Source organism: Trichosurus vulpecula, chromosome 2, assembly GCF_011100635.1.
Source record: "Trichosurus vulpecula isolate mTriVul1 chromosome 2, mTriVul1.pri, whole genome shotgun sequence".
Taxonomy (NCBI): domain Eukaryota; kingdom Metazoa; phylum Chordata; class Mammalia; order Diprotodontia; family Phalangeridae; genus Trichosurus; species Trichosurus vulpecula.
In genome coordinates, this window is record NC_050574.1 from 93,264,297 (window position 1) to 93,277,858 (window position 13,562).

Sequence of the window (13,562 nt, forward strand, 5' to 3'; positions counted from 1 at the left end):
TCTAGACATTCAGACGCCACCCTGGCAGTTGAGTTCTGATAGGGAAAAAACCTGAATGAACCGGATCAATCTTGGTCCTCTGTGTAGTTTTCGCGCCTAGACTGTAAGCCCACCTCCCAGCCAATGGTGAGAAGGGAATCTTTTTCATTAAGAGCATAAATTAGGACAGGTTCCCTTTTACCTCTCCTCCTCCATTATGGAGGTGTGCCCAAATCTTGCAAAGTTTGTAGAATAAATTTACTTTGTTTCTTTTAAAGATGTCTCTCCTATTATATAAAAATTCTGTCCCATACACTGGGCAGATGGTGAATTGAATTTTGCTGTTTTAGTTGATAAATTTAGTTACCTCATTAGTGTCTTAGCTTAGAGGGAAAAGTTACAATTGCTTTCATCTTTTGTGGAGGAGGTGGCCTTGAAGTTGATCTTCAAAAGAAGCTTTTTAGACATTGGTGAGGAGGAAGTGCATTCTAGCCATGAGGGATAGCCAGTCCAAGATTATGGAGATGAGTGAGCCTAGAAAAAAGGCTGGAGCCAATTTGCAAATGATGTTAAATGACTAACCTAGACATTTGATCTTAAAGACTATTGGGAGCTACTCAAACTTCTTGATCAGTATTTCAGACCTAGGCTTCAGGAATATCAATTTAGCAGCCACCCTAGAGGATGGACTGGAGACCTGAAACCAGGAGAGAAAATCGGTTATTGCTAAAGTCTAGGTGATGAGGGCTTTGACAGGTGGTGGTTATTATGAGTGGGGAAACAAGGAAGGATTCAACATGTTATGGAGGTAGATTTGACAAAACTTGGCAGCTAACTGGGTACAAAGTATGAGGAAGAGGGAAGAGGTGAGGATGACTAAAGTTGTGAACACAGGTGACTAGAAGGATGGTGGTAACCTCTACAGAAATAATGGACTATTTTTGGCAACTTGATTTTAAAATGCTTATAGGATATCCTGGAAACTTCTAATCGTCAGCTGGTAAAGGAGAATAGAAGTGCAGCAGACTAGGACTGGATATATAGATTTGGAATCATTTGTATAGAGAAAGGAGCTGATAAAATTACCATGAGAGAATACAGAAGAGGGCCCAAGACAGTGTTGCAATACTTAGGGGGCAAGACTAAAATGATCCTACAAAGAAGACTGAGGAGCAGTCACAAAGATGATCTGGGAGGCAGCAGGGTCATGACTGAAGGTGACCTTTAAAGCTAATCTTGGAGAACACCTACAGCCAAGTTCCAAATGGTCCCTCTTACCCTCGGAGGCATGCAAACCTTATCCAACTCTTGTGGTTTCTTAGAAAGAAAGTTAAGTAGAAGAGCTGGGGGAGGGCTTTGAAAGGGAAAAGCAAGATGATTAAGAAGCAAGTTTTCAGCAAGGAACCCACAGAAACTTCAGCAGAGAAATGAACATTCAAAAAAGAGAACCCCTCACAATGGACAAATTTTCTGCACCTTCTGGGCCCAGGAATCCTACTCCTAAACACCTCAAGCCAAGTGAAAGACGGAGAACTAGTAAATACCAAGATACATTTGCCAGACACAAGACTTTAGGTCAAATATATGCCAAAATAGGTTTACTAGTAATGTGATTTTAACCAAACCAAAACCTCTGAGTACCTCAATTTCCAAAATTTATCAAATGGTTGCAACATCTGTCCTGCTTACCTAACAGGAGTGTTTGAAAAATGACACTAAATAATTCTCTAAAATGCTGTACAAATCCATGCCGCTACTATTATGTGCCTGGCAATATGCATTTTAAATGAAATAATTATGGAGTTAAGATAATTAAGAAAAGATGGGATCCAAAAGAAGTTCTCCACCCTTACCCCAGTCTTGTTAAGTAGTTATATAACTATGGCTTCATATTATTGAGTCTAAAAGGTGAATAATTTCAGACATAAGCACACCCCTCTTTTTAACTGTTCAAAATTTAATAATTTCATTTTTATACTTAAATGCTTGCTTAAATTTATGCTCAATAGTATGAACTTAAAAGTATTAAATTCAATTCAGATAGGCAATACATTATTCAGAACATTATATGGTAATTTTTTATAGACCATCTAACATACAGCATAAAACGAAAGTGTTTCACTTACCCAATCCATATAAATATCCAAAAATTTATTCAAGTATTTTTTAAACTAGAAAAAAGTAATCACTAAAAACTTTGTGCCATGTCTGTAAACTTTATTTTAAAAATTGTGTTAAAAACTAATCATACAGGAATTTTATTAATAGGCTTAAAAAGTTTGTTCCCCCATTAAAGGAAAATACATTAGCAACATCTTCCATCAGAGACCATCTTTAAAAAAGTAAAACCTCTAGGTGCTGAAATGTTCTACAGTAGATTTTCTACAGTTCACACTTGTAAAATCACAGGATTGGAGACCATTCTCTCTCATTTTTCTCTAAAATCTGGTAGAGAGATAGCTGTCTTAAACAAATGACTTTCAATCATGTGTTACGCTACCACAGGTACTTAAAATAGAGTGCACACTGCATTTCACTAACAAAGGAAATCTTTTCTATATGTTGCCATACCATTTTTTTTTCGGTATTTAAGCATAAAGTCTTTCAAAGAGAAATACTAAATCCAATGACTGTAAACATTCACCGAAGATTTCCAGTACAATGGAACAACAGAGATGGCCTAGATGCCAGTTAATTGTTCCTATTTGTACGAGTGCTGTCACCACTATTGTTAAGAAACATATCCTGAAGGCAAATTATTACAGATTCAATTGTATTTCTGTAAGAAAGCATGCCTGGAAGTATAATTTTACTCAAAATACCTGAAATAGTCATTCTAATGACCAAGAATAAGCACCATTTTTCTAGTTACTCCTTGCCCAAAATATATTTTTTCAGTTTAATTCAGCAGTATGTGCAAGACATTTCATATTAGTATTTAAAAACTATTGGGGGCAGGGAAAAGAATGGGGAGGGAAAGGTATCAGGAAGGAGTCTCAAATCCCCTTCATGTATACACTCTGAGTTCCTATTGATGCTAATAGGAACTACTCATGCATACTAAGGGGAAAAACCCTAAGGGCCACATGCAACCTTTAATCCCTAGGCACAACTATTACTGATGTCAAGAGAAATCACAGGCAGATTTAAGGCTGTATTCGGCTGTAAAGAATCCAATCTCCTCTTTACCATTCTTTCTATACAGATCACACATACCAAAATTTCATAAGGTGAGAGCTGATAAATACAGAAAACTTGTGTAATATTGTTTCCCATATGGTTTGTCAGTCCTATTTACATGGGAAAGTATCCACACTTAAAACTGCTATAAAGAAAAACTGCAGCTACAATTTAACTCTGAGACATTACAATTTTCCCAGAGTAATCCTTACTCTCATTTTCTGTCTTCTCCCCAACTTCTTTTTTTCACCAGGGTGTTCACCACGGTCCTTAAACTATTTTGGTCTTGCTCCAAAGGAGAAAAAAAAAAACACTTAAAAACTATATTCACTGCCACCCACTTTGGGAAAGTCCAGTCTGTAATGAAAATGGGGTTCCTGGTGCTGAAGGATAACTAGGAAATCCATCAGGCTGAGTTGGATAGCTCTCCAAAGCTGAAGCTGAATGTACCTAAAACAAAGAGTAAGAATTAATTTAAGAAGCCATTCCAGCTATAATTGTTAACAGAACTAGGTTTCCACTTGACTTGAGCAAATATACAAAACCTACAGCATAGTGGGGAGGAAGAAACAGAAAAAATGTTTAGCTGAGACAATTTTATTTAATTGCTTGAAATTTTTTGAAGAATGTGTCAGCTCCAGAAAAACCAAAAATGCTAGTTTATTGATCCAAATATTCTTTTAAAAAATAGAGAAACCACAGAACAGGAAAAATAATCGAATTAACACAGCCAACACTGTCTTGCCATTTTAGGGAGGGCAGTATGATCTGAAGGTTTGTGGAATGAGATCGATTACAATTTAGGTAGGAGAGCAGTGATAATAAACACAGAAAGAGAGTTTTTACTGCTGAATGTTAAGACTTCACATTTGGCACTCAACCATCACCATTCTAAAGTACTTACAAGTATGATTGGTTTACCTGCTGTAAGAGGGCTGACTGTGCAGCTGCATTGTGCTGCAGCTCCTGCAAGGAAGACTGTGAGGGGTTCTGGGAAAACCCAGGTATTCCTGGGAGTGACAAAAGTCCAGGAAAAACAGAATTTCCAGCTGCTTGAAGTCCAGATGACAATCTGTAACAAGTCAATTAAGAAAAGTTCATGCACAAATGTTTACAACCTGGATTTCTGACATTTGTCAAATATATTTCATATAAATATTAAACCTTATCATACTTTCTGATTTTCCTGAATTCAACAAACCAAAACACTGGGATCTAATTACCAAGTTTACAAATGTGAAATTACACATTGTACCTATGTTCCCCTATGCTTAGCATGTCAACAGTGGTCCAAGAAGGCTGTTCAGAAACCATTTCTGATCATACACGGTACACTATAAGCTCACAAAAAATAAATGCTGCAGAGTATTTGACTTCCACCCAATAATTTATTGAAAATTATTTTTTAAGGGTATACAAGGTTAGAAATAAAGACTTTTATGCCATTTCAGAAGTGAAAACATACCCAGCTTGTGCAACAAGTGCAGAGTTGAAATTGGAGCTAAACGCGGATGCAAATCCTGGCAAGACTGGAGCTGGTGATGGAGCTGTAGCAGCTGCTGGCAATGGAGCGACTGCTGCTACTGTAGATGATGCCTGGAACCCCGGGAAAGAAGGGAGTGCAGGAGTAACTGTTGGAGTGTTAGAGACAGGGAAGCCATGGTAGGATGGGTTTGAAGATGGTACAGGTCCTTGAGGAACAGAGAAAAGGGACGGGACAGCAGTAGACAAGTTGAGGGGAAACGGTGCTGCCGAGACAGGGGCTGAGGCTGTAAGCCCTGAGATCACAGCTGCAGTAGAACTGGGATGGGGGACTGATGTGGAGGAAGCAGTCGTAGGAGGAGTGGCTATTAATGAGCCCGGAAGAGATACAGAAGGATTAAGTGCTGGGTTACCAGCTAGAGGAAAGTTATTGGTCAGAGAAGTGAAAGGAGGAAGAGCCGTAAACACAGGAGCAATTGCTGTGGAGGAACCATGAGGGGTCAAGGAGAGAGGTGCAGATCCATTTAGGGGAGTACTCAGGGAGGAGAGACCTGATAATGTTGGATTAAGGCAAGTGGATAAACTAACTGGCACTGTCGCTGCTGCTGAAGTAAATGCACGACCTAGTGCCGCTGAGAGGCCTAAAGTGCTATGAGACGGAGTAGCAGGATGGGGTGGGCCTTTGAAAGCTGATGGCGTGGGGCTTGTGGGCTCAGTTTTCACCATGATAGGAATACTTGTAACAACAGGGGTAGCTGGAATCTGCAGCTCTGGATTACCTGGGTGGGGACCATGCAAAAGAGAGGCCGAGGAACCACAGCTAACTGGTAGTGCTATTGATGATGATGCAGGGGTGGCTAACGGAGATTGTGCTGGCAAAGAAGGGGGAGTGGAACTGGGATTGGCCACGGAAGGCGATGAAAGACCAGGGAACATGGCCATTCCGGGAGTGGCAGACCTCTGGGGTATAGGTGTAGCCGAAGGTGTATAGCATTTGTTAATGGATGAAGCAGGAGATTCAGAGTTTTGATTAGTGAGGGAAGATAATGAAGCCAAAGCAGAAGAGTTGATTGAAGCTGTATCATTTGAAGTCAGAAATCCTTTCAAGACAGACAGAATAGGATTATTCAGCCCAGGAAGACTGGTAGCAGGACCACCAGCAATTACAGAGGGAGCTGGACTAGATACCACTTGGGGAGTAGGTGTTAAGGATAAAGGAAGCCCTGCAAAAACTGATGATAATGGAGCAGGGTTAAGATTATTAGTAGAAACAGCTGTAGAAGTAGGAGGAAAAGGGAGGCTGTTAAAAGGAGCAGGAGCAGGAGCAGAAGCGGGAGAGGGAGTGGGAGCAGGAGCAGGAGGAGGAGGAGGAGGAGCAGAAGCAAATGCTTCATTGGGAACAGGAGGAGCACAAGGTGTAGCAGAGCCCTGTGGGGCAGGAGGAGGAGCAGCTGCAAGACCTGACATAGGGGTCAGGCCAGGAAAAACTGTGGGTATAGGGGCTGAAGTTGTATTATGTACAGATGTAACAGGAACTGTTGGCAGTGAAAGGGTTTTGATGACAGTTGATGTTGGGATTGATGACTGAGGCGTGTGGTTTGCTGAAGAGGCCTGCCCTGGGAACACTGGAAGAACAGGGGCGGACGAGTTCATCCCAGAAATGACTGGAGTTGCTGGTGCTGATGGATGATTCACTGCTTTCACTGGCGATGGGGTAGGGACTGGAGTAGCAACAGGTGTTGAAGGATTAGAACAATGAGGAGAAAAAAGCTGACTTGAGTGGGAGGGAAATGCTGTAAAGAAATAAAGGACAAGCATTAACATAGAGAAATTTAAGATGCATTTTTTTAAAGAAATAAATGACAACTTAAAATCTAGAACTGCTAAGATTTTTTTTTTTGCACGTGAACACAAAAATCACTTCCCCCCCGCCCCCCGACACTCACAGTGTCTTTCATATATCATGATCACAAAGAGGCAGCAAACTACAGCTGGAAAGACACTGGTGTCCTGGAGTAGGAGTAGGAACCGCTGGCCTCAACTCGCAGCTCTGACATCTGCTAGGCATGGGACCCTGCTCGAGTCACTTCATCTCCCTGAGCACCTCAGATCAATGACGATTAAAAAAATATGGATGACTCCTTCACTCCTTATTTCAGAGTTCTTGTGAGAAAAATACTTTGTAAGTTTATTTTTTTTGGTGGGGGGGAGCATCCTTGGGGAGTGAGTCCTGCAGCTGTGATTCCAGTCAAGTAAGAAACTGAGAGCAGAAACTACCTCCACTAACAAGATCAATAATTCATCTGTCTTAAGAGCTGCTTGGGGGCACTAAGATATTAAGTCATTGTCCACAGTCACACAGTTAGGCCTTGAATTCAGGTCTTTCTATTTCCAGACCAGGACTCTGGCCACTACATCATACTGTTTCTCTTTAGAGTCAGTGAACAAAAATTAGCAGGACGCAACAGGAAGACACATAGTAGTTATCCTCTCAGTAAATCTAACACTTACTTGGATTTTGGGGTTTTGATGGATTAGAAAGTTCTTCATTTTCTGCAGAGAAAAAAACATAAGATGATTTTAAGGTTCCACAGAACTGTTTTTTCCAAATTGATTAGAGATGGGAGTCACATATCTCAAAGTAAGGGAAGTTCAGATTCACTGAGTAAGAAGGGAGGACAAGTGCCATCTAGTCTGCAGTGTTCACACTGCTGTTAAACTCACTATAACATATCCAGAGTTCTTCTCAATCCACAAAGGACCAGGCCCCTTCTTAGTCCACAGAAGAATATGCTTCAGATATTAATAACAAAATAGTTGAAACAGAATTATCATTTGGGATCCACCGTTCAACACCACATCTTTACTCTTCACTGCCAAAACTATACAAGGTCCTGAAAATCCAGATGGAAAGGACTTAAGAAAGTTTGCTGGGACAGGCTAATCTCCCCTGTAGCTCTAAATCTATGACCCTAATTTCTTAGGAGCTTAGGGAGGCTCCCTCTCCCTGGCCCATTTCCTTTTCTTAATGCTGAGTCAGTGGAAGTTAACTTATGAAAACCCAAGATTCCTGTCAAAAGTACCATCAATGTACACGTGTCCATATTATCCACAACTGTTAAAACAAAATGAAACAAAACAAAAACATGGCAGAAGTGACTCTGAAAGCAGTCTCCTGCGGAAGAGTCAGGAAGAACTAGGTTCAAACTGAAGACCCAGAAAAGAAAGTTCTTGCCATCAAAGTCCTTGGTACTGTCAAATAGTTTAACATTAGAAAATGATATAATTTTAAGAGTGGAAATGACATTAAAAGAAGAGGCATTACCATTTGCTTTGCTGTTGCACCCTATGGATCATGGGACCTTTCCATGTGATCTGCAGCTAACACCTTCCATGTGTGTTATCTCCCCCACAAGAATGTGAGTTCCTGGAGAGCAGGAACTGTATCCCCGGCACATAACACAGTGCTTTACATATAATAAACATTTAATGAATATATGCTTTTTCCAATGATACATTCATTCATATCCACTTCAGACACTTAGTAGCTGTGGTTACTCTGGGCAAGTAACTGAATTCTTCAGTGCCCTAGCTTCCTTGAATCTATAAAATAACAGGGTTAGATTGATAGTCTCTGGGGCCTTTTCAGATCTCACTCATGCCCAGTAGATGGCAATTTGGGTTCAAGCTTCCTTGATGAGATTAGTTTGATCTGGATCATCAACCACTTTTTTGGGCTCAGTGACCCAGGACTAAGGGAAGGGCCCCTCTGCTCTAGCCCCTGTGACTCCGCATGGTCTTATACCTGAGCATTTCTCAGCATTCATCCAGCTGCTTACCCCAACTGAATCTTTCTAGTTACTGGTCCAATACTGTCCCCTTACTCTTACTGTGGCATTATGGAAAACTGTGGTTTTCTGTCAATATGCCACCAATTCACCTTATCTATGTTGTACTGTATTTTAATTTATGCTGCTCAACATTTCCCCATGCCATTTTGGTGGCCAGGTCCCAGGCAATGAGTGTAACACCTCTGCTCTATCCTCTCTCTGTCACTGTACCTCATCCACAAGGACAGCATTAGAAGCTTCAGATGCTCTGGTGAAGTCCTCAGCACACTCTGTTCAGAATTCCTTATCCACTAGACTGAAGGGCACTAACCCTGCCCAATTTGGAAATGATATTAGTCTGGCACCATCTGTTCTTGAAAGCCATGCTGATACTTAATGACCACCTTTCTATGTCACTTTTTTATTTTTCACATTATCTTCTAGCCTCTTACGTTTCCATCTTAGCACTATTCCTCACCAATCTCCTGACTTTCCAAAAGAATTATTGTGGGGGAATAAGCTATTTTTCAGGAGTTTCAGATAGCTTGTTTTAAAGCACTTCAAATCATAATGCCACAAATATGCAACTGTGAATTATCAAAAATAATTTTGTGTATTGAAGAAATGATCTAATAAGACTCTGTTACCTGTTGCCACTGGGTTAGGAGTATATGGAGGTGGAGGTGGGACTCCTGGAGCTATAACATTGGCCAGTGGTACCAAACCTGCATTATTGTAAGCACCTAAAACATAAATACGTAAGGAATAGATATTGTTTCAAAGTACATAACTTGGTGTTATTTAATTTCACTCACAATATTACCTGACTTACTTCCAATAGTATTCATTATTACAGTGACCAAATGGTCAGAGATGATAGGACTTATTTTAAATAATGGTAAAAATATGAACACTAAAATAAACAACAACTGCTTCCAGTTGGCATGGTAAAATATAATAGCTGATGGGAGAAAAAAAACTCATTATGATACTTCTGGAAATTTTCCAGAGTACATACTAGATTTTCAATTTTTCCTAATTTTCAAGAGTACATACTTTCAGTAACCTCAATAAATGAAACATTTAACAAATTAAATAGTATATGCACACTAATCAAATCAGAATCAAATGACATCTTACTTGGTGCAATAGTTGCATGAGGTCGGCAAGGGGGTATAGGATATGGAACAGGTTTATGTGGATTGTATGTTGCAGGAGCCTGGAAAAGGATAGAATAATTTCAGTAACAATTGTAACAGAAAATCAAATATGCACTACAGCAAAAAATATGTTCAAATAAACTGAAAGTCCCCCAGCATGCATACCAGATCCTGTAAGGCACTTTTCCCTATTCATCTACCCAGTAGTAGGGATGCCTATCCAATACCAATGGTGTAGATTTAAGTTTTAATTCTAAATTTCTGTCACTTAATTCAAGCAAGTCACTTAACTTAGTGATTCTTAAAAATGTTAAATACTATGTGTCAACCTCCTAACCATTAAGTCATTGAAGACACAGAGTTCCATAACATTTTTCTTTGAAAAAGTCCTATGACAGAACCAGGAAGGCAATATATACTATGATTGCAACAATGTAAACAGAAAGAAAAAGGGAAAAAAAAGTATAATTACACCAGACAAATCTTATTCCCCACCCCCCAAAAGAGAAGATGCATCTTCCTCCTTTCTTTGCAGAGGAAGCTTTTGGTATGGAACACAGCACACATTGTTTGACTCAGTTCATGTCTTGGTTAGTGTAGATGAATGGGATGGCCTGTTTCCATCCCCCTCTTTTCATTAATTGCTAGAGGGGAACACTTTCTGGAGACAGGAAGAGGAGGGACATATTTGGAAAGGAAGATGACAAAAAACAAAGTCTATCAATTCTTTTTAAAAAAGAAATAATAAAAAATGACACTCTAATACCCAGATGCAAAAAATGAAATTGGTATCCAGCACTGACAGATTTTTCACATCTAATTAATGAATTTATGAGAACACTGTTCTTTTATCTCAAGATTCCTAAGAATATAACTATATTTTCTATTCCATACATACTGGTTTACATGGGCCAAGTATCCGTGCAGCTATTCCTTTGCCTTCATTTGTACAATCTTCATTATCCTTCTTAATAGGGAATCCCTATAAAAAGAAAATTAGTTATTCAGGATTATAATATTCTATACATAGAAGATAGTATAGTAGTATAATAAAAGTAGCCTAGTTGTATGGTAACAGTAGTATAGTAAAAGGAAAACAATACTGGGCAGGGAGTCAGAAGATCTGAGTTTCAAGTGTTATCTCTGAGACTGACCTAGAAATCATAAGCCTGGTGTGATTATATGCAAAGAACTTTTTTTGTCTGGTCTACAAAGAGCAATAGATTTAGAGTCAAGGAGCTGGACTCAGTACTAACACTATGTGGTCATCAGCAAGTCACCTTAAAATTAGGAGCTCACTTTTTTCTATAGAGTGAGGGTCACATATCCATTTTATCAACTCTAACACTGATTTCTGAATACAGCTTCACTCAACAAAAAAGAATATTCTTTTTCCTTAAATACGTGAGGGTCTCTGATTTACTTGTAGGTCTTCTTTCAACCAACAGGCTATATACCGCTCCTCTAGGAAATGGTTTTCAACAGCTGCCAATGTGAGTTATCAACACTGTCCTGAATTGTAACCAGTCCTTCATGGCTCTGCTCAGATCTCACCTCCTCCAAGAAGCTTTCCCCAATTCCCCCCATTATCAATGCTCTCTGCAACTTAAAATTATTTTATGTAACAGAAAATGGCCCCTGAAATGTTTTTTAAAAATACTACTAATTATCTGGCCTTAGACTCTTACTAGCTGTGTGACTCTGGACAAGTCACTTAACATTGTTTGCCTCAGATTCCTTATCTGTAAAATGAGCTGGAGAAAGAAATGGCAAACCACTCCACTTTGCCAAGAAAACCTCAAATGGGGTCACAAAAAGTTAGACATGATTGAAAGGATTGAACAACAATTAATTTCTAAGATCTATGAAAAACAGGTGGTTGGGAGAAGGGAGCGGCAGGTAAGCAGAGGGAAACCAGTTAATTCCAGGTCTGAATTATCACAGATTCTGAACAACTAGGATGCACATTAATAATAAACTTGCAATTCTGATGGCACAATAGAATCTCCTTCATGTACACATTTTTCCACCATAGATTTTCTTTACAAATTATAATTATTGTATGCTTGTTCTTCCACAAGAGAATCATATAATCATAGTTTGCTTACTGGGAAAGTTCCATTTATCTGACTGGGTTTCCCTTTAGGATATGGGTTGCCAGGAATCATTCCACAAGAAGATATCATTGCATGCGGAGCTTTACAACCTCCCTTTAAAGCCTGCAATAAAGCCAAAAGGAAAATAAAAATGAGACTCTTTGGAAACGCAGCCTTCTTATGAAACAATTAGTATCTGAATATGTGATAAACATTCAGAGAAACTCATTAATAAATGGCATAATAATCCAAATTCCTAATAGTGTGGAAGGAGATGATACACTGATGTCTCATAATTAAGAAAACAGAGCATCAAAGATAAGCTGCATGATGACATCTAGGATTCTGTTGTAGAAACATTTACTTATTTGATTATTAAATTTTTCTTCTCATAAGACATGACAGTGACAGCACTGTGACGTTGGGGAGATTCCTTCTTCTTTGTGAGTCTCAGTCGTCACCTGTAAGATCAGGGGACTGGGAGACTAGATGATCTCCCAGATCCCTTTTAGGCCTGAAATTCCAGGACTCTTATTATATTGCTTCTTGGAACTCTAAATTAAATCCCAAAAGATGTGTACTTGTTTAAATAAAAACGTCTATAAAATCACCTGCTCAAGAATTCTCCTACACCGCTTCTTTTCAGACATGTTGATCCTAAAAAGATCTTCAATAAGGCGATAATTCTGTGCATCAATAATGTTCCTACCAAGAAAATAAAATTAATTCATTTATGTTATTTGAAGCTCTAATATACCATACTATGGGAATTAACAATCTTTCTTCGGAGAAAAATGATTGAATATATATACATATATCTCAATCCAACTTAAAGAGCTTTATTTTATGACTACCAAATGCAGGTTTGCATAATTGAGATCAATTGAATGAAAAAGGTAGAGTAAGTACTCTCCACTCCTCTGCAGAGATGGGAGGTGCACGGATGTATTGCTTAGTTTTACTGATTTTTTTCCCTTCTTTTAAAAATTTTTTGTTGTTGTTGTTGTACTGGATGGTTTTCTGGATGAGAGGAGGAGGAATGGTGCACGGGAAAATTTAGGCAATGTGCAAAACAAAGGATAACAATAAAATTTTATTTTTAAGAAGTAGTAATAGGTGATGCTTCATTTCTATCAATTCCTATCTCTTCTATAGCACTCAATGGTTTACAAAGTGCTTTTCCTACATCTCAGCTTAAAAGAATTCAAAGTTCTTTATTATTTCCTCAGTAAATACAAAGGAACTGACCTAAAATGAGCAAATGTCTAGGACTTCAAAGAAATTATAAATCCAAAAAATGAAGTTTTGAGTTCTTTGCTTTTTAATAGAAAACCTTATCTTTAATAGGGCAAAATGAAATGGTCAAGACAAAGAGGGATCAGGGTTCAGGTGACCAAAGCTGGTATTTTGGCTCTGCAATGTACTACCTGAGAGAATTTGAGCAAGTCATTTAATCTTTCTGGTCTTCAGTTTCCTCTTCTCTAAAAAGAGGGGGTTGAATCTATTATCCTATGAACTCTGTATGTAATAGAATAAAGCAGAGTCATTTCTTTTAGCACAGTGTTCTGGGAAGCAGCAGCATGCAGTATTAAGAATTCAAAAGGAAAGGCTAATTGATAGAATGCAGACAAGAACAATGCCAATTTCACAATCCAGCTTTGTGGTCTCAGTTTGGGGATTTAATGTGGAAAGTGTTCTACATAATAAGTACGATGGCTTTTCCTAGAAGGAAATAAAATAAAATCATGATTCTTTCTTACCAAACATCATTTAGCACTGTTTAAAATTCATGGATATTAAAAGAAACATTTACTAACTTCCTTAATAGGCTAACT

The 13,562-nt window shown here is 38.7% G+C and overlaps 1 protein-coding gene across 1 annotated transcript in view; it reads right to left on the reverse strand.

Moving 5' to 3' along the window:
• Positions 1-2,179: 2,179 nt before the first annotated feature.
• PROSER1 (proline and serine rich 1) overlaps positions 2,180-13,562 on the reverse strand; it is a 33,276-nt gene continuing 21,893 nt past the window's right edge. The window contains exons 5-13 of the mRNA XM_036746820.1: positions 12,339-12,432; positions 11,740-11,850; positions 10,530-10,613; positions 9,612-9,690; positions 9,119-9,214; positions 7,153-7,194; positions 4,625-6,434; positions 4,081-4,231; positions 2,180-3,609 (exon numbers count right to left, since the gene is read on the reverse strand). Coding sequence (XP_036602715.1) covers positions 3,487-3,609; positions 4,081-4,231; positions 4,625-6,434; positions 7,153-7,194; positions 9,119-9,214; positions 9,612-9,690; positions 10,530-10,613; positions 11,740-11,850; positions 12,339-12,432 — 2,590 coding nt within the window. The 3' untranslated portion in view covers positions 2,180-3,486. The remainder of the gene's footprint in view (positions 3,610-4,080; positions 4,232-4,624; positions 6,435-7,152; positions 7,195-9,118; positions 9,215-9,611; positions 9,691-10,529; positions 10,614-11,739; positions 11,851-12,338; positions 12,433-13,562) is intronic.